This window comes from Rhinolophus sinicus, chromosome 5, assembly GCF_057876585.1.
Source record: "Rhinolophus sinicus isolate RSI-liver-muscle chromosome 5, RSI-T2T, whole genome shotgun sequence".
NCBI classification, from domain to species: Eukaryota; Metazoa; Chordata; class Mammalia; order Chiroptera; family Rhinolophidae; genus Rhinolophus; species Rhinolophus sinicus.
In genome coordinates this window covers 10,527,086-10,549,129 of record NC_142505.1, presented here as the reverse complement: position 1 = coordinate 10,549,129, position 22,044 = coordinate 10,527,086, and the positions used below count along the sequence as shown (strand labels likewise).

At 43.2% G+C, this 22,044-nt stretch overlaps 1 protein-coding gene across 1 annotated transcript in view; it reads right to left on the bottom strand.

The window, feature by feature from the left end:
- The window catches only part of ANO10 (anoctamin 10), a 149,326-nt gene that overhangs the window by 33,743 nt on the left and 93,539 nt on the right, over positions 1 to 22,044 (bottom strand). Inside the window, exon 12 of the mRNA XM_019724110.3 lies at positions 8,061 to 8,177. Coding sequence (XP_019579669.2) covers positions 8,061 to 8,177 — 117 coding nt within the window. The remainder of the gene's footprint in view (positions 1 to 8,060; positions 8,178 to 22,044) is intronic.

Genomic DNA, 22,044 nt, shown 5'->3' with positions numbered 1-22,044 from the left:
AGATTTATTCAGAGTTACTGGGCATCAGGCCCTGTGCTGGGTGAGGGGACACAGGAGCTAGACAACACCTGGCCAAGTGCACTGGGGCTAATGGCACAGAAACGGGCACCAGGTCCCTGTCACACAACGGAGGGAAGGCTCCCCCTGGAGGTGGGGTCTGTGAAGCTGATGGCAGAGGGGAGATGCATATGTGGTCCCAGTCAAGAAACAGCGGGGGTGCTTGGGAATCCATGAGCAGTGCAGTCCTGTGAGACCCAACAGGAAGAGGAAGAAATGACAAGAGAGGGGGCCTGAAGAGGCGCCCAGGAGCCAATACGTGTTAGAGCATTAACGGTCTTTGGAGAAAGACATCATTCATGAGGAGGAGAGAAATCATGTGCAATTGGCTCACAGCCCCTACCCCAACACCTGCTCTGAGGGGTCTCGGCTCACGCAGAGGGCTTAGAACAGTGCCTGGCTCACGTGAGCACCCACTGTATGCCAGCTGCTACTACCCTCTGTTATTATTACTGCCCAGCAGTGTTCGGGTCATGAAAACAGGTGGGGCTGCTACAAAGGTGGCACTGTGACTCACCATCTAATCTGGTTTTACGGTACCATTTTACCCAAGAATTCCTTCGTGGTTCGCCCAGTGCTGCAGGCGAACCATAAGGGGGGTCCTCCCCTTCCATCACCATCCTCCTCGCCCCACACCGCCCTGCTTCCAACTGTGCTCACTCCAGCCTCACTCTGACCTTCCATGGTAGGCACCATTTTCCTTTGCCTCATCTGAATGTTGGGGAGACTATGACACAGAAAGGTCAGGTCACTCACTCTGAAGCTGCACAGGGCTGTGGCACAAACCACCTGAACAGGAGAAAGAGAGACAGGCTCATAGGGGCCCCTGGAACTTCCGTTTACCTTTTACTGGAGCTTCCTAGTCTGGGACCTGACTTGGGCCCAGGAAATGGACCATCCCGTCCCCAAAGACGAGGCGTGGGCACTGCCTACCCTGGCTTTCCTAGAAGCAAATTCTTTATCTGTATTCAACTTTCATCCTGAACTACCGGGTGGCAGATCAACATGTGATTACATTCAATAACCAAATATTTCAGCACCTGCATTCTATGGGTGAAACTTTTAACTTTCCATTAAAATTGCTTGTATATGTACCATAGCTTGAGCACAAATGCTCAAGCCTCTGAAAGAACAGTTCAGAGGCCCCTGGGAGATGCTGGAAATGGTTTAAATACATTTAACCCTAGAAAACAAAAGCATGACTTGATCAGGCTGGCCCAGCAGTCCAGCCCTGTCAAAGCTCCCACATCTGATTTGAGACCCTTTAGGGCTATAATTAGCATTGTGGTGTCTTTTTAAAGTCCTTATCTTGTTCTTTCAACTAGTTTCCTCTGCTGTTATCTTTCTCAAAGGCTCCCTTTGGACCTGGCTGTCTGGCTTCTGCGGATGTGGCCCTGGGAGGGCTGGCTGCTCAGAGGCCTGACCAAGTGGAGTCGGTCGGGGGATGTGGTTGCTGTCCTTGTGGTCCAGGCCATCCCGTCAACGGGCTGCTTTCTATTTTTAAGTGGATCATACAATTACTGAGAGTTGAATACATCAACTTGAAAAGAGATAAAAGGGCATCACGAGGATGATATTTACTGTCTAGAATTCCTTGTAAAGGTCTCACCAACTAAAGCCTAATCATTTGAAAATGACCTTTGCAAAGCAAACAATTTTATTTTCCCAGTCTGCCTCTCACCTTCAAGTACACCTAATTTGCCTGTATATTTTGAAACGCCGCATGGTTCCCTATCTGCTACTGAAAGAAGAACTGCTTTCGGTGCCTTTCCTCATCCGTCCCCACATGCTCCGCGGCCCCACCTCCATGAGCCCAGAGGGCTAACAGGAAGCCACACAGCACTTCCCCAAGCTCTCCCGGCTCCCGCACTAGAATCACAGAAGTGCTGGGTGTACATGTAGATTTCTGAGCCCTCCCACAGACCAAGTTGCCCAGACTTTATTTTATAAAACAAAAAATTGAGGCGCAAAGAGCCTACGTGACTCATTCCCAGTGGCTGAACTTGGCTCAGAACTTGCTAGTTCTTGGCACTTACCTGCCCACACCCGCCTGGGATCTATGTCTACTGGGGCTGCAGGTTCGGGGTGAGGGGCAGGGAGCAACAGGAAGGGTTTTGTAAATGTAGGGCCTGGGCCCTCCCTTAGATCTAGGGAAGAAGAAACTGCAGGGTTTGGGGCCTAAGCACATGTATTTTTCAAAAGCTCTACGTTCAAGATGTATCGTCCAACTTAAGAACTCCGATGACTTAAACTTCTCAATCGTGATCTGTCCATAAAATGGGAATTGAGTTGAAAAGTAGCAAATCTAAATGAAACATTATATACGAGTTATTCATAAGGAATAATTCCTACTGACAAGCTGACTGTCAATTCCTGGTCACTTAACAGTGAGTCTGGGAACAGGGTAGGAATTAGTGACATTTATTCTTAAATAGGTTTTCAATGTTTCCATTTTGGATCTGGGGCCCACCAACGGATCAGAGGGCATGGCAGAAGCTCTCTCTGCCTTTGATACATGAAAATAGCCCAGTGAGTTGAGGCTCCACTTATTTACACAGCACCTAGTTAAATGTCAGGTTAAATAAAAATAAGAAAAATTCTACATCCTAGAAATGTCAATAGTTCAGCAAGTAAACTGAAGACACACCAGATAATTTATGAGTTTCTGAAAAGCACAAAGCAGGTGACCTTTCATATCTAGAACCTTCTGGACTTTTTAGGACCTCTGGACAGTGAGGAAATATGATGTGAATCTTTGTCTCTGACTGACAGCCGCATAAACTTGGACCCACACAGCAGTGCCCACCACGCAACGAAGCCTTGGGCCAGCAAGGGAGAGAGAAGAGAGGAGAAACTGCAACAGGGTGTCATGCCCAGCTTTTGCCCTGAACCTTGTATTCTCCAGTTGTAATTTCAACAAAAAGTCATGGAGGGAGGACCACTCTTCCTTGGTTTGCAGTCAAGGCCCTATGAAACCCTGACTTAACACAGCCTCCTGCCCACTTAATGGCTGGGAGACATCTGAGCCACACACGCACTAATTGAAGGTCACCCTTAGTGCAAGCTAGGGACGTCCTGTTGGAAGGCAGTTGATAAACATCCTGTCCAGACCTGTTAGACATCTCTGTCCCTCCAGAACCTTAACAGCAAACTCAGCAGCAAAATTACATTTTTCTTAAAAGGTGACGTTAATCAGAGAATCGCATCTATGTCCTCAGGAGAGAAAAGCCCAGAGAGACTTAAAATCTTTTAGATTTTTTTTCCCTTCGTTTTAAAGAATGTGAGATAGAATTTTGGTCGGCGTCTCATGTCTCAAGGAAGATGAGTGTAAATAAACCTCGCCTTTACATGAGGGCTTCGCTCCACTGTCAGGTAGGGCGTATCTGAAGTTACGGGAATCCAGGAGCTGACATGACTGGAGAGGGCATTTCGTCAAACACACAGCAGTAAAGACTAATGTCTGTGTGTCCTCCCACAGCAAACGTAACAGCTCTGCGGCAGGACTTTAGGTAAATGTATTTAGTCACATGAGACATGTCAATAACATCCAACATCAATAAAGACGCTTTGCTTTTAGACAAAGACATGACAACATGAAATTCTGAGTGAGAGGAGAGCTTTCCTAACACGAAGTCTTGACCTGTGTTAAGGTGTGTACACACCGGCCAGGGAGCTGCCCACCCCAATCTCTAAATCTTTACTAGAAATATAATCAATGGAGAAAAAGTCTTCCAAAGACAATGCTGTACAATTTAAACATTTTTGGCTACGTACCCCCTATAATTTTTGGATGCTATGTGCCCTCCCATACAATTTTAAGTTGACATTTAAATTTTTCACCAAAAACTAAATCATTGCAAAAATATATTTTCTAGCCTACTGTAAAGAATGACACAAAAATAAATTATGAGGTCACTCTTAAAGATATCCAAGAGAGTGTAATACATATCGTAGTGATGTGTTATCTACCATCATCCATTTAAAAAAATACATGAATAGGCTCTTAATTAATGGTAACGATTTTATATCTTTCCATTTCCCCTCTTTGAAGTCATATTTTCTTTCTGCTTCTCCCAAAGAAATTTATCATAATAAAACTTTTTTTCCCTTGAAAGTATCAATCTTTCTCTCATACTACGATATGTTCATAAGTGGAAATTTAAAAGTTTAAAAATTTCCTGTGACCAGTCTTCCAGACTGCTTATTACAATTATTATTGGTGCCTAAATGATACAAAATTATATAAATATAATATACATTTTGATAAACAATTATTAGACAAACTTTTGCATACATTTTGGAAATGCATCTCTTAAGATGCTTTGGTTTTGATGGGCGGGAAACTGGGGCGCCTTTATCAAACGCAGCTTATCCTGACACCTCCATTTTGAAAGGTTCTCTGTCACCTGGGAGGTTATTACCCTGGGGACAAGGCACATGGTAGGGTTCACGATGGAGAGAGGTGTGCTCTTCTTCTGCAAACTGGGAGAAGGACAACTGTGAAAGGAGAGGTGGCCATGGACAGCAGGAGGGACCGGTGGGACCCGTGGGCATCCTCAGGCCAGTATGCAGATAGATCTGTGTAAGGACACGTGAGGATCTGAATACTGAGGCCTGTAGCGCTGTGCCCACTGCCCCTTGCCATGTCTAAGGAGAGCTGCTCTGCGGAGGGGCAGCGTTCTGCCTACCTCTCCTGGTTCATCCTACTTCTCTGCCCTTCACCCATGTGGTCGCAGCCCCTCCCTTAAAAGAGAGCTGAGCAAATCCTTTAAAATACTGAACGGGGTACCAGGTTAATAGCCTGCAGGCCTATCCACGTCTAGGTCTCACTCTCACCTTCCCCGAGCTTTACTGAGGAGTTTACAAGCAAGTTCCACTTGGCCTCATATGGCATCTTGGGTCCCCACTTGACTCATGGCCTCAGACTTTATGTGTACAATACATATGGAATGAAAATAAACAGATGAAATCTTTAGAGTAAAACTTGAGTTTTTTCTAAAAGAAAACCATATGAATGTTTGTAAAGAGAAGGAGGAAGAAGGAGGAAGACTGTGAAGGCTGTGCCCAGTGAGTCTGAAAACGGCGTCAGGGAAGGGAAGGAGTTATTCAAACCACCGACACAAGGGAGGGCAGTATCCCTTATTCACTTATATTAGTGTTGGACCTGCAGAAAAGTATATAGACAGCAAATGGCAAATAATCCGCTTCCCAAAGAATTCCTGTTGACCTTAAAAAAGCAATACAAGTGCATGGTCAGATAATTCAAACTGTACGTGAAAAAGAAATCCTAATCCTTCTCCTCAGAGGTAACTACCGTTCAGAATGTCCTAAAAGTCCTTCCAAGAATAACCAATGCACATATCAGCATCCATCCCTCTCTTTTCTCTCCCCTCCTTCATTAAAATTTGACTCAAAAGGTATCATATTGTTCTGCATCTTGCTTTTTCCACTTCAGAGCCCCCCCACACACACACACACACACGAGCAGAGAGACCTTTGTAAAAACGCCGGTTCAGAGAGTGTTATCATGTAAGGGTCTGAGGAACTATATCATACCATAAGTTGTTTAACCAACCTCCTACTGAGGAATTCAGTTGTCTCCAGGTTTTCGCTAATAAAAACGTTTCAACGGCTATACTTTGGTACACTTTACAGACACATCCATTACCCTGGCAAGAGTCATTTTGTTTGGAGGGTAATTTAAATTTTGTTTCAATGGCATTCTGGAAAGGCTGAACCAATTTACACTTCTGTCAAGAGTATATGAGAGAGAGCTGACTTCCCTACACCCAGTGAGGGCAGGTTATCAACGAACATTTTCCAATACAATGGGTAGAATATGGTACGTCACGGCTGCTTGAATTTACATTTCCTTAATTTTGACTGAGGTTGAGCATCTCTTCATAAGTTATTCTTTGATTATCAGATTGTCTTTTTAATGGATTTATAGAGAAAAATGAAATTAAATATATTAACCATTTCTCATACATTGCAAGCATTTCCCCAATTTATCTTTTGAGTTTTCTTTTTCTTTTTTTTGTCATAGAAGTTTCAAATTGTTCTTGTATCTTACCTTATTGATATTTTCCTTTATAATTTTTGGATTTTGTGTCCTGATTCAGAAGGCATTTTCCACTGTAAGATGTACTCAGGTTCTTTTACAGAGCTTTTATGGCTTGAGTATTTTACATTTAAATCTCTCAACCATCTGAATTTTGCAGGGGATGGGGGACAAGAGATGCATAGGAATGAGGTAGGATAAAGTAATAATTTTCCCAAAGAACTGCTTGCCGTCAATCCCTTTCTTCCACTGACAAATTTTCACTTTTACCATAAACTAAAGTCCCACTTTTATTTGGGCCGATTTATGAACTCTCTGCTCTATTCCACTGATCTATTTCTTCCCTAATTCAAAATGGATTTAATTACTTTAACTACTGTATTATTCAGAATACATTTCAATATCTGGCAGAGCTAGAGGCCTCATTTTTCTTCTTTTTCAGAAGTTTCCTTGCTATTCTCAAATGTTTATTTCTACTAGATATTTGAATTGGCGTTACATTTTCACAAGACTGAATCTCTAAAGCAAGTAGAGTTTTGAAAATATTCGTCATGTGGATTATCCATTTTATTTTTATACGTTTCCACCGAAAGGTTTTATATTTTGGCTTCTTCCATAAACGGGAATTTTTCTTCAATAATATTTTCAAACGGGTTACTGTTTCTTGTGAAAGGAAACAAATGATTTTAGATAAACTTTGTAACCTGCCTCCTTACCAAATGTTCCTATTGTTTCTCATAGTTTATGTCGTGATTTTCAGATATTTAATCTGCTAGTCTCCACGTAATGCTAAAGCTGCCTCTTCTGGGTGCCTGGAACTCTGCGTCTTCCTCACCTATGACCGCACTGCTTAGCATCTCTAGAACAAGGCTCGGGGTCCGTGGTGACCCTGGTCTCTGACACTACTGTGAGGGCTTCTGGTGCTTGATGCTGGCTTTGGATTTAAGATGCAAACACACCGGCTGGTCCACGTGGCCTGCCCCACCCCCAGGAAGCACAGGGCATTTAGTCCTCTCACCGTCTATGACAGCCATGAGCGCAGACCTGGCTGGCAGACTGGAGTTCTCCCCCTGCTCTGTACTCTCGCCACTCATCTTATTCTGGGGTCACTCCACCCAATCAGGGTGCGTTCTGCTCCAATGTGGGGTTTCCCCACCAGGTGCACTGGCTTTGGAGTCCTCGCTTCTGTCAGGGGCTCAGCTTGGGTGGGTTCTCCTCACATGTTTCCTCCCAGCTCCCCAAACAAAAGACAAAAGGGCTGTGTGGGTCAGAGAGATCCTGGGCCCAGAGCTACTCCCCTCAGATGACACTGCCTTGTTGATTTTCTCATTGGTTACATTCCTGTGTATCACCTGAGACACCCTGCGCTGGGCAGCTAGGAATCCTCTGTCTCCCCACTCTCATCTCCTACAGGTGGAAAATCACCAAAATGGTGAATTCCAGCATGGCATTTTATCCTCTCTCTTTCTCTCTCCCTGTCTCTCTTGTGAAATGTGGAAGTCATTGAGACGAGGTTTCTACTTTTGTGGCATTTCTGCTGCTTCTGCTCACACTTTCTTATTCTCTCTCGCTCTCTGCAAGATACTCAGCGTTCTATTTACTCACGTCTCCTTGCTTAGTGCTGCTGCAGAAGGCACACTTGGACACTGTGGGGAGCGGCCCCAGTGACTGTTGGGAATCTCTGTCTTATTACTTTGCTGAATGCCAGCTCTAGTCTTCATTTAACATTGCTTGAATACTTTTATTTTCCTTCGTTTAGTTCTTTAAACCTATGTGTTGCTCATATTATTAGGATTTTGGTTTTGTTATCCTCAACGGGAGTCTTCTGTATTTATTTAAACTGCTCACTTTAAGGCTGAAGGACAGGTTAGTAGTGAATCCTCTGCATTACATCTGGCATTTGATAAAGAAATACATGTACTTTCAGGACAGCTGCCCTTACCTGCTGCTTCAGTGCTTCCAAAGACTCAAATTCCAATCTGGCCAGTTTCATCTGGATGTGCCGTGGTTTATCGGGTATGGCAAACGCAAGTATAAACTTTACAGCCAGGAGTGCGTGCTGGAAACAAGAAAGAGTGCATGTTGATGTGACACATTAGACCACATGTGCAGGGAAACAAATTAGTACCTAAGCAATCTGTGATCCTTCTCATTAATCTTGGGCAACTTCTAATTACTGGTCTGTGATATATCAAAGATCAACCAGGCTCATGAGTTATATTTAATCCACCCCACTGTAGCCCTTTCAGTAATTATTGAGTTACGTTGCTTTATTCTTTTTAAAATCAGTTACTCCCTTAAATTGATACCATATGCTACCCTCAGTGTTTTACAGAAAAAAACAAGTTTATTCTGGAAAGTCTTCCACAGTGCTTTTTGCTATCTGTGTCTTAATTCCCGCTGTATCTTAGCACATATTAACAGTCACTCCGTTCTTTGCCCTGCAACATCTTTCCTTGTGCTGTGCTTCAGGGTGAGTTACACGAAACGTTACATGTATCTTAAACATCAGCTGCCTTGAATTCTCTGCATCCTCAATAGTGTAATTCTTTTCATGAAAAGGATAATCGATAAATGCTGATGGATGGATTGATGGTAATGCATTACCATATGCTGCTGACTCCAAATACTATGGGGCAGGGATACAGAAATGTACAGTGTATCCTTTATAATATGTACAGTGTATCCATTACAACATGAGAAACTAAGGACTTGGCCATTTTATTTCCCTTCTTCCCCAACATCACAAGAGGTTCTCTATAACATGATGACGTGAGGTTTAGAATCACACTTCTTTCTCTGAAGAACAGAAATGAGCCCACAGAATTGCTTTCACCAGTAAGCCTGCTCTTACTAGGTTTGTGCAAAAGGAATTGTGGTTTTTGCAATTATTTTTAACCTTTGAAACTGCAATTCCTTTTGCACCAACCTAATAGATGCAAAGCTTTGACCTACTGATGTATCTCCAATTCTAGCATCATTTTGTGATCCAGGATCAATACCCACAGAAACCTGAACGATCAAGAGACTGGAGTGGCCTCTTGGATGGTAGCATGAATTACTAAACATTAAAAGCTGTGAAATAATTTTTAAAGGTAATTAAAAGGCATTACGAAAATCAGTGAAGGAGATGGAACAGACTCTAAGAAATGTTGCATTAAATTACAGACAAAAAAAAAGAAGACAGCTGAAAAAAATTAAATGAATTACTTGCTATGATATTTTCAAAAGGAGGATGAAGGATAAATAACATGGGGATATCTCCTGGGTGAAGCATGAACTAACGAGGAAGTCAGCATCATAGCAGAACAAGCAATAATTCAATTCAAAGACTTGAAAACCGGCAGAGCCCCAGGGCAGGCCAGGCACTGCCTGGCACCAACAGGAGATCTGGAGTAGACCAGGGATGGTAGCCCTCACTGAAATGTAACTGCCATGACCAAAGAAGACACCGGAAGATATTGATTTGGAGTCTATTGTGAGAAAACAAGCAGTTACTGCAGCGTGGATCAGCTGACATCATATGTTATAATTCAATTGACCAATTGAATTGAATTAATAGGAACCTGAATATAATCTACAAAGAATAAATGAGTAATTCAGAAAAAGGTATACTGTGCAATTATTTCATTGCATTAGAGTATTGAGATACTACGTCATATAAGACGTAACCTCTGCAGTGAAAATATTACAGAAGAAATAAATTAGTGTACCCGTATTTTTCAGACACGGTGTGTCCTCAAGTTGCCAGAGCCCCACCATGACTCAATCACTGACCCCTTCCCATCTCTCATAACCGATCTATACCCATTTTCTCTTCCTTGGAGTCCCAGTGGGAATTAGTGAGAATAAAGACCCCACTGGGTCTTCCGTTGAAAGTCAGGTGCCGGTAAGACGTGCCAGCTCTTGTGTGGGAACCGGACTGGCTAGTGGGTGATGAGCAAGGCTGTCTCATACTGTGGTGCTTCCGGTTTCCCCATGAAATGTCCATTAAACTCTCATGAATTGAAAAAAACTTGCTATTTATTAGACAATATTAGTTTAAAAAAGAAAGCCATTTTAACTGGTGAAAACACTGGTTATATTGCAATAAGCTTTTATGAGTAATTCTCTGTAGTTTATTTTCCTAAAAGTATTTTATAATAAGCATTTTTAAAAGCCTATAAGTAGAGAAATCAGTTCCTTTTGAATTATATTTGCAAAGTAGTTCCTTAGGAGACCTACTTATTTCAAGGTTTGAACTTCCCACTTGACAGCTCCAGGGCTGTGCACCTTTAGAGCCCCACGCGACCCACATAAATGTGCACTCTCTAGCTGGCTTCCAGGACCACCGAAAGCCCAAGGGCAGCAGCGCTGTGCCCACCCTCTCATGTTTAATAATGACTAACGTACTGTACATGGGCTCAGGGCTGAAGACAACACAGTGAAAGAAGTCATGTCTCGGCTCACAGTCCAGACGGCGAGGTGAGGAATTATGGGCCAGCATAATGCCACGTGTGTGGTTACTGCTGGGGGTCCATATAAGGAGCCAGCAATTATCCAGTTTTCAGCAGGTCGGAGAGGGCTTCCTGAAACAGTAAGGGCGAGCAGACACATGAAGGATGGAAGGAGTTAGTGAGCAAGGAAAGGAGTGTTTCCTGAGAGAACAAATGTACAAGGGATGGTGGGGTCGAAGAAAGGGGCCACAGAGACGAGCAGGAGCCAGATGACAGAGGAGGCACGTAACCAGGCTGCGGAGTGACGAGACACTGAAGGCAGGAACGCAGGACTGACATGGTCAGATTTCTCCCTTTGTGGCCTGGCGCGTGGACAAGGCAGGAGGCTGCAGAAGTGCAGGCAAGCCAGCAGGGTGGCCTGGATGGAGCGCGCGGACGAGCAGTGGGGCTGTAGCTCCCTCTGATGACCAGAGGGCTCACTGGCAGAAGACGTGGGAAGCCGCTACGACTCCTCCACTGAAATGATGAGCATGGGGTGCGAGGGGTCTGTGGATTTCCAGACGTCCATGACACGTCTAAGTGCACACGTTCACCTGCGGTGGGATGGGGGCTGTCTGCAGTTCATGAGGGAGACGGGGCCGGGCGCAGAGATTTGGGGGTAAACGGTGTGGGTGTAAGTGGCAAATAAAGCCATGGGAACGGACAAGATTCACAAGGCTGTGCAGTGAGAGAGAAAAGAGGAGACGAGGAGAGACGAGGGCATAGGATGGAACTGGAGGAATAGAAACAGGCATGATGAGAAGAGGGGACGTGCTCGATAAGAAGCTTGAGAAGGAGGAGGTGGGGGCAGGCAGAAATCTGGGAGGCTCCAGAGTTACAGAAAAGAGGAGAGAAAGAAGCCAGTCAAGATGGGTGTTGGAAGGTCAAGTACATGAAGCCTGAGGAGAACATTTGGATTTAACCACCAGGAAGCCTTTTGTGACTCTAGTGGGAGTGGTTTCAGCTGAGTGGTGGTCACAGAAGCAAGACCACAGTTGGCGGAGAAGGGACTGGGAAGCAGGGCTGGAGAAAGGTTTGAAAGTCAGGCTGGGAAGGAGCGGTATGACACGGGAGATAGCCAGGTGTCTGGTTCCTAAAGGTGTAAGTCTTGAATATGTTGAAATGCTTTGGAGAAGGAACCGAGAGAATGGTAGAAAGTGGAGATCCTGGAAAGAGAAGTTCTAAAGCACCAAGCCAGGCTGCCGTGCAAGGCAGGGGCTTAGCTATAGACAGGTGGTCTGCCATTGTCACTGCCAATGAGGAAGAGCTGACCACAGGAAACAAAAGTATTTGGAGGCACTAACTTGGAACTGAAGAGAAAAAACTTTTAAAGAAATTTGTTGTTCAGAATATACAATACTTAACACGTTGCTGACGGCGGGGTTTAAATCCCTCGTGAAGATTCTCGTGATCCGTATGCAACGTGTTAAAATGATGGACAGGTGAGAATTACAGAGTGTTCTCACTTTTCTTTTACAGACTTAATCATAAACCATCAAGTATCTTTTCCCAAAACAGATAATTATAACCCTCAGCAGAAAAAAAAACCATGTGTCTCACAGAACAAACCAAAAATGCCAACTGTATTAACTAAATTGGAGGGAACTATAACATCTTTACAATGGATTTCTTTGAGTGTTGGCACTATGGGCAATCTCTTTATCTTTAGTCTTTAATGGACATGCATTACTTTTGTAGGGAATAAAAACAACACATGTGAAAAAGAACACAGGGATTCCTCACTTAACAAATGAATTACACATGCCCTGCCAGGCTCCAAACCCCTCAACCTCACCACGACTGTCCATATGCCAGTAAATAGACTGAAACCAGACAATTTGCAGCTCAGACAGCCTGGCTTTTTAAATCTGGAGTCCAGGAATCAAGGAAGCTGGGGAAAGCAATCATTTCGTATTCACTCCTGCAAATACGTAGGGAAACCTTATGCGGGGCCAGACAGCTTAGATGGTGGTCTTCTTCTACCGTCTCCTTACCTCCCCAAATCTTCTTTCATGGTGATTCCCACCCACCCCCAACCCAACTTTGCTACACACCCAGAAGTACCACGAATGACAGGCTTATTTAGTTTAACACCATCATCTTTAGAGAATGCAAACACCCCTGGAAGGGGTAAGGAGCTCACCCGTCACAGATGCCTGTTAATCAATTGAATGAGCTGGTGCTAGCAAACTCTTTCTGTCCTGCTCCCACCCCCAACAGCCTTGAGCACTTGGGAGTGGGGTGAGGAAGACACCACAGCAGCTTCAGCACAAGGGTACCAACTTCAAAGAAGTGGGGTAAAGAGAAGCCGAAGAGAGTCAACATTGTCCCAATGGTCAGGAAAGGAACATCCAGCTACCTCCCATCCTTTCTTCTTATAGGTTTCTTGCACCCAGAATCCAGAATTCAACTGGAGCATCATCATGGATCAAGAAAGTTTCTGTGGTCTAGCCTGGAAACCTAAATAACATTTATAGCATTGTGTTTCAAAAGATCAATTTTAAAAATCTTGTTTATATTTTCCATACAGCAAATCTGTTTCAAGGCTGGGAACTGCTTTATGCTAACTGAGCTGAGAAAAAAAAAAAACACACAAAAAAACCTGTAAAAAGCATTCTAGCTATTTTTACTTGTTTCGTAAATAAAAGAAAACCCAAGATGAAATACGAATCTGCACAGATTTGAAGAAAAACATACTCAAAATGAATAGTTGGGTTGGCTTTCCATAGCCTGTCTATGAAAAGAGTAGATCATTTCTGGGCCATGATTATGAGTCTTCACCAACAATCTTCTTTTAAAGTAAAACTCACAAAATTATATCCTAAACAAAGTAAAGGAGAAAAGAAACAGTGGGGAGAGGGGAGATGGGCAGAATTTTAAAACCAATAAATACAAAGAAGTTGGCTCTCCATAACAATATGCGTCAAGTAATGATTATAGGATGTCTTAGTTAGGAAAGAAAAAAAAAAGTAGGACCAGAGAAAATTAGCACTCAGAAGCAAAATGTTTTCCGGTGCCAGTGTAAAGTACTACCTACTCTGCCATCAGCACGTCGCTCACCTTTGGTCACTGCAGGGCTGTCAAACTCTTGGGAGTCTCATGCCAGGTGCATAGAGAGTGAGTGGAACCATTTTATTTGCAAAAATGAGAAGACTCATGATATGATTGACAGTAGCAGCTGTGTTTATAGCTGTGTGCCCCCAACCCTCCCTTCTGACACAGAAAATGCAAATTTGAGTTGAATTCTTGAAATTCTGAAAACCTCATTTGATTTCTACAAGTGGTATGTCTGCCACGGTACTTCTTTCCATTCAGAACCCACCCACTGACAAATAAAAGAAACTCCTTCAAAAAAGCATCCTCTGCTGATTACCAGACAAATTACATGCCAAATGCCAATTAATAAGAAATTGAAAAAAATATATGGAATTAGGCTCTAAGGAAAAAAACCTTAGGAATTTTCATTTTAAGATGGTAGCATGCATTTCTACTTACTTCTTCCACTCCTCACCTCTCCCCTCCCCCCAGGGTCCCATGAAATGACAGGAATACATATTCTAAAAAAAAAAAAAAAAAAGACTGGAAAGAGAATTTGCCAGCATTTCTGAATATATGACTGATGGGGCAGAAAGTGCAGCTCAAGTTTCCTGAGGCAAAGGGAGGACCTTCCAAAGGAGCCTCGGGAGGTTCCAATGTTAGATTCAACCCGACAAAAGGAAGCATTGGTCCAGAAAGTCAGCACTGAAGTGAATGCATTAAAAAACTGTCTTCAGAAAAGCTGGGACCATAGAGAGCCCTTTCTCATGCCACCTTGTAACAGAGTAACTGCAGGTTCTACTCTTGCACTAACACCAGACAACTTGTCCTTTAAAGAAAGTATGTGATCTTCTTTCTAGGAGAGTGCCTTGTTTAGGGTTGCTAGGCCCAAGAGAGAAGCTGAGCCTAAGGTCATGCCAGACTAGTACTAAAGACCTGAAGGCCACAGTGATGTCAGCAGGATGGCAGAATAGAAGGCCAAAACATTGTTCTCTCACAGAGACATCAACTTAACAGAAACATATGGTCCAAAAACCCTTTATGAGAATTAAAGAAACCAGTTAAGAAGTCTTAGTACCCCAGGCAAGCACAAAGCCAAGAACAGCTGCATTAAAATGTGTTAAAAAAAAAAAAAAAAAAAAAAAGCCATTGGATTTCACCTACTATAGCCCTTCCTTCAAGCTGGCATAGCTCAACCCAATTGGGAGACAAAACCTAACTCTTAGCTTCTCCCTAAGGAGGGAAAGAGAAGAGTGGGACCTATGCCCAATTTTCCAGGTTTCCAGGGAACTGCCCTAGGGACTGGTTTCTATCTCACTAGACTCAGAGTGCTGGGGAGGACCTGGCATACTTCAGATGCTTGGGGATGGCTAAGAACGAAGGAAAGTTTGGGGGCTTACTAAAGTACCAGAGCACCTACATTACTACAGATAGAAACCAGAGAGACTGAAGATTATGAACTGCTGAAAAAGAAACTTGTTAACCTTCCTCACTGAGAAATTCCATGTACGAGCCCAGAGAAGACACATCCTCAGAAAAGGTTTAAGATATCCCCAGGTCTCTAGTTGACTGATGTAGGTCTTTCTCTGTACAAAGTTAGTCCATAAAGACTGTGAGAGGTGTTCATTGTTTCAAATGCCAAGTCTCAGCAAAAAATAAGGCATATAAAGAAAGAGGGAAACATTGCAAACTCAAAGGAAAATAATAACTCTTGAACAACTGACCCTAAAGAAACAGAGATCTGTGAATTACCTGTCATAAATTCGAAATAATCATCTTAAAGAAGCTCAACAACCTATAAGGGAACACAGACAACTAACCAAAATCAGGAAAACAATGCATGTAAAGAAAATGAAAATAACAACAAATTGTAGAACTATAAAACCATAGAACTATTAAAAAAAAGCACCAAACAGACATTCTGGAGCTGAAGAATGCTATAATCTAATTGAAAAATTCACTAGTGGGTTCAACAGTAGACTCGATTAAGCAGAAGAAAGACTCAGTGAACTTGAAGACAGATCACTTGAAATTATAGAGTAAGAAGCACAAAAAAAGAATAAAGAAAGATGAAGAATGCCAAAGGGACTAAAGGGATACCAACAAGAAGATCAATGTATGCATAATGGCTGTCTCAGAAAGAGAAGAGAGAGAAAGAGATAGAGAGCTTACTTGAAGAAGTAAGGGTCAAAATTCCCCAAATCTGAGGAAGGAAATGGACATGCAAATTGAGGAAGCTCAAAAGACTCCAACTAAGATGAATCCAAAGAGGTCCACACCAAAACACACTGCAATCAAACTGTCAAGAGACAAAGAGAGACTCTTGAAAGCAGCAAGAAATAAATGTCGTAAGGAAGCTCCCATAAGATTATCAGAGGATTTCTTAGCAGTAATAATACAGGTCAGAAGGGGGTGAGATGATATATTCAAAGTGCCGAAAGAATACACTTGCCAAGAAAGAATGCTATATCAAGCAAAACTGTCCTTCATGAAAGTGAAATGAATACCTTTCAAGATAAACAAAAAGCTGAGAAAATTCACCACCACCAGACCTACCTAACAATAAATGCTAAAGGGAGTCCATGAAGGTGAAAGGAAAGGATGCTAGACAGTAACACAAAAGCATGTGAAAATATAAAACTCTCTGGTAAAGGTAAATATATAGACAAATACAGGATCCTGCAATACTATAATGGTGGTGTGTACATCACTTTTCATTCTAGTCTAAAATTTAAAGAATAGAAGCATAAAAATAAATATAAAAGTCTGTGAATGAATACATAATATAAAAAGGCATAATTTGTGACATCAGTAATATAAATTGGGGGGAGGTTTAAAGGAGTAAATATTTTGGATGTGACTGAAGTTTTTATCAGTTAAAAATACATGGTTATAACTATAAGAGGCTTTAAGTACTCTCCATGGTCACCACAAAGATCTATCTATAAAAGACACACAAAAGAAAAATGAGAAAGTAACCAAAGCAAGTCACTACAAAAAAGTCAATGAAATACAAAGGGAGGCATCGAGAGAGGAAAAGAGGGGCAAAATAACTATAAGACATACAGAAAACAATTAATAAAAGTAATAGTAATTTTGTTATTATCAGTAATTACTTAAAATGTAAACATATTAAGCTCCAAATCAAAGGACATAGAGTGGCTGAATGGATTAAAAAAAAAAAAGATCCAACTATATTCTGTCTACAACAGACTCATTTTAGAAGTAAGGACACACACAGGATAAAAGTGAAAGGATGGAAAAAAGATATTCCATGCAAATAGATGAGAAAGCATCACAAAATTTGGCTTTGTCTCAATAACACAACGAATTGGAATCTTCTCTGGAGTTTCAAAGGAGGCACAGGGTCTTCAGATCCTAACAGCTGGTAGGTCACTGAAGGGCTCTGAGAGATGCAGCTGGGGCAGGACAACACCTGCAACAGCTGCACACTATGCTCCCAACTAAGGCTGGCACCTGGTGCATTGAGGGTGCACACAGGGCATGACGGAGTAGCCAGCATTGCAAACAGCCTGGACCTCTGGTCCCTCCCCATGGGCTATTTCACTTCTCAAGATCGGCGAAGTGAATGAGGAATTGGGCTTAAAAAGTTAATGGAAAATTGAAATCTAAAAAAAGCAGTGGGAAAATCTTAGGAGAGTCAATTAAAACAATGAGCAAGATAAGAGTAACTGATTACTGTAAAAACACAAAGAGGTTTTTTTGTGTGTGTGTTTTTTTTTACCTTCTCTTCCTCTATCTCACCACTTGATAGGAGAGTGTGTTTTAAAAAAGATGCCAGTGAGACCAAATGAATAGAAGGAAATAATTTAAAGGGTTACAAATAAATTAAACTGAATGCCTCATCAGCTCTTCCCTTTCAAAGTATAATCTCCATTGTTGGGACTCTAACAGAAGAGGCTCCTCAATAGGGGAAGGACCCCAGTGATGGGGCTGCCATTTGTCAGTGGGGTGGCAGTCAGAGCGTTGACAACCCCTGTGTCCCTAAAGAACACATCCTGTCCAGCCTTAAAGCAATTTACGTGTGTAAAGCGTGTTCTCCTCCTATTCTGAGCCACAATTCATGTGCAAAGCAGTGTCTAGGCCAGACTTGATGACTGAGAAAGGAAGTGCAATCTGGAGGAGGGTTATGTTTTATTTGGAGTTTGTTTTGTTTTTCCAACAATTATTTTGATCACTTGACAAGGAAAGAACCAAGCAATATTTAACTGTGTGCCAGAAATGTTCTCTAAGGCCTAGTAGCAAAGTGATACCCTAGTATTGAGGTTTCATTTCACTATATACTTACTTTATTTACTTTAATTGGACCATCAAGTGAGAATTTAAATCACATTGGAGAAACACCCATTTGTAACTTCTAAATCATTAGCCACACAGCCTAGCCATAATGCACTCCAGGGGCCATGTGAGGGTGGTGGCTCTTCCATAACACCAGGAGGACACACATCAGCCTCATGAAGTCACCTGCCTAATGCTTGTCTGCTCAGTGACAGAGGTGAGGAGGGCGGGGTTCAGGAGACTCCAGGTGGTGAAATGTAGCAAACGAAGTTGTTGTTCCTTCTGAGATGCAGTCCAGAACCCACTAAACTGTCCCGTACCTCCTGGCCTCCCCAAACACTCGTTACAGTCAGAGATACAGGGGTACAGTGGACACTGGAAGAATCTTTGACGTCTCGAAGGCCCAGTGGCCGTGAGGATGCCAGGTTACAGGAACAAGAGGAGCTCTTCCCCCTTCGCTGTGGGGATGCTGGGATACGGTCATGGCTCCCGGCACATACGTGACATGAGGCCGAGACCCCAGGGTGGCTCTCTGTTCACAGACTTTGTCTCGTTCCCTTTAAGTCTTTTGTTTTCTTTTTAGTTAGTTAGTTTGTTTGTTTTCCTTTTCATTTAGGTGCTATGGCCATGGGAACAATTTGTTCAGTACAGAAACAAATGAGTTGATAACTAGTCACATACAATAACACTTCCTTGAGTCCCAGTTATGAAGTAGATACCTGGCATTTCGTTTACACTATTGAGCAAAAGCTCTGTCCTTCTCCTTGGTTCCACCTGCCCGCTTTGAACCACCTTCCAGTTGCCAAGGCCTATCCGGACTTGGCCTCTGGAATGTGCCCCCTCCAGGGCCTGGGGCTTCGAGCCCATCTCCGCCAGGTGTGGCTTCTTCCCCCTCGCCCTAGGCTCTGTCTTCTTGTCCTCTTACTATGCTGACTATGAAGCTCAACTGCGTATGTAGAGAAGGAAATAGAGGTTAAGAGCTCCCATGTAAGGACAGCCTGGTAGACAGCGATACCTGTGGCCCTGTCATGCGGGAGACCCTGCTCGCTGCGCCATTTGTCATGCTGGGAGGCCTGCAGGGTCTCTGCTCCCGCTCCCCATACAAGAACGCAGGATATGGTGAGGCCAAAAAGGAACACCCACGGAGCCATAGGTAGGGGAGTCATACCACTTTATTCTCTCTGGCGGCACTATACTCTCACTGGAGGCTGGATACACACTGTCCGCAAACCGCCATCCACGCTTGCCAGCCCAGCTGCCATCTCCTTGCTAGCCCCATCCTTCTTCTCTTTCTCTCTCTTCCTTCTTTCTCCTAGCGTAGCCACAGCAGTTATATTCGTGGCCAATGGCTCACTGGTTACAGCTGACGGCCAACTAGCCACAGCTGATGGCCATGCAATCACAGTTGGCCATTTACTACCTGAGCCAGCACCTTCTATGTGAGGCCGAGAGCCTGGAAACTACTCTCTGGGGCTCCGCCCCCACAGGCCCTCTCAGGAATGCAGACATTTTGGAGCTGAGAGAACCTGAGAAAGCCCTTACATTAAGGCTAATCACTTCAAGGGCAAGAGATGGACCTTCAGTTTCAGAACTGTGAGTGACGTCCTAGGTTCTCCCCTCCACGCGTTGCTGTTGCACCCACACGAGCCTCCGGGTGGTCTCTGTGAACAAGTGGCGGTGGGGGGAGGGCACAAGCTTAAGAGTCAGACAGTGATCCGTGCAGACAGCTCCTGCAGGATCTGTGCAAGTCAGTGAGGCATCTGAGCCTCACTTTCCTTGTGGGACATGCCTACTGTCATACCTGATACATGGTGAGCAGTCAAGAGACAGAAACGCTAATTTCTGAAGTTACACATTACTGTTTTGTCAAATTGGTCTCTCTGACCACCTTCAGCTCAGTTTGCACCTCTGGACCTTAGTGGTAATTAACTAACCAGGTATTCTTTTGAAGAAAGAAATTATGCAGAGAACGCGAGTGTCCTTCAGTGGAGCCTCCTAAAAATCAGATGGTATCTGTTTATGAATAAAAAGAGAAAGCGCCTCCTCTTACTTTTGCTCTTTGTAAGTCTTCATTCTAATCCAATTAATACTGGTTCTCTGCATATATGAATGTTCTGCTGAAGACCACAGTGCCACTGTCTGCGGTTTCAGGAGAAGTGCTTCTGAACAAATGTTTCTACAAAATATACTTCCAAACTGAGAACATGTGCCAGGAAATAACGGGCTTTACATCTCAAGCACCAAACCACACCAGCGGCGTCTGCTGATGAACTGCGCGATGGAGGACAGAAAGGTCCTAGGCTGCACCTCAGATGCATTATCATGAGAAAATTTCATCTGCAGAGAAAAACGCCTAAAAGACTGGGAGGGTGGTGGGAGGTGCTAGATTTCAGCCCATTGCACTGTGGACCTTTCACTGCTGCTGTTGCTAATTATTGAGCAAATAATTAGTTGGCTTCGTTATTGAAACATTCTGCTTCATACGTTTCCCTGGAGCAAGATTTAGCATTTTTACTACTGAACATATGCTTCGATTTACTATTTCTGTAACTGACAAATTTATAACAAACAAAATAAAATTTCCTCAAAAAAAGGACTTATGAGCACTACTGGTTTCGGTTCTAACATGTAAAGAGCTTGGAAGTTGTCATTCCTATTAATACAACAAGAGAAAGCTGGAAAACTGAAAATCAACTACTTTTCTTGGACCTGAAACTGAGGGCAAATCACAATCCCAAACTCTGGAGAGACAGGTGTATCCAGAGATATATAGCAACCAAGAGCTACTCAACTAGAACAGACGCTGCTGGAGGTATCAACTGGCAGCAACCCTTAAATGGTAATTCTGATGAATTGCTGTTGGCTGCGTGTGACTAACATGAGTGAGCAACCACCGAAGGTTGCAGTCTTGGGGGGCCCCCTAGGAACCCTACCAGGCTCTCCCTCCAGGAACCCTACCACGCTCTCATGGTGAGGATACAAGGATCTCCTCAAGCCTTCTGCAGGGGGGAAGACGAGTAGGCATTATGAAATACTGTTCAGGGTCTTCTCCATAACAAAGGCTTACTCTCCAGGGAAAAGGATTTTGCCAGGGTGAATTCCTGATTCCAGCTGGAATAAGAAAGTTCCTCCCTGCTCCAGCCCCCTCCAGCCTTCCTGTCTCACTTAGGGCAAAAACAAACTTAGTCAACAGGGCTTGGGCTTCCAGGAAATAGAGTAGGAACACTGCAGCCGGGGAAGGGGAAAGGGGTGGGAGACGCTATAAACCTGGAGAGATACTTGTGGAGCTCCCGGCCCTGAAACACAGCTGCACTAAATGACAGATTTAATCACAAGGTTAGAGAATGCATCCTGTCCCAACACCTTATCAAAGACCACAGGGCTCCAGTGTAACAACAGTGGGTTCCAGTTACAAGGGCACAAGACACAGACTCTCTCTGAGGAGGAGAACATAGGGAAGCCCAACATAGATGGGGGAGACAAAAACAAGGACACTAGAGGAACTGAAAGCCTCCGGTGTCTATAGCCAAAATAAACACTGAACATAGCCCAAATCCTAGCTAGATTCACACGACAGGCCTCACACTAAACGCCTATTTCCTTCAGCAGCTATTGCTTGATACGGCATATTGGGCTTTCAACAGCTAATGACATGGCATGCCAAACATCGAGAATAACATACTCTCAAGAGATGAAGAAATCATCGGAACCAAACTTAGACATAGTAGATTTTAGAATTATCAGGCAGGGAATTGAAAATAATTATGATTACTATGCTAAGAGCTCTAAAGGCGGAAGTAGACAAAATGCAAGAACAAATGGATAATGTAAACAGAGGGATAGAAAGATCTAAGAAACTATCAAAATGAAATGTAAGAAGTCAAAAAAATTGTAACAGAAACAAAGAATGCCTTGACTGGCTCATAAGCAGACTAGATACAGCTGAAGAAAAAATCAGCAATCTTGAAGATAGGTCAAAAGAAATTCCCCAACTGAAATTCAAAGAGAAAAATAATAATAAGAAGAAAATATCCAACAAGTGCTGGACAATATCAAAACGTGTAACATGTGCATAATTGTAATACCAGAAGGAGAATAAAGACAGAATAGAACATA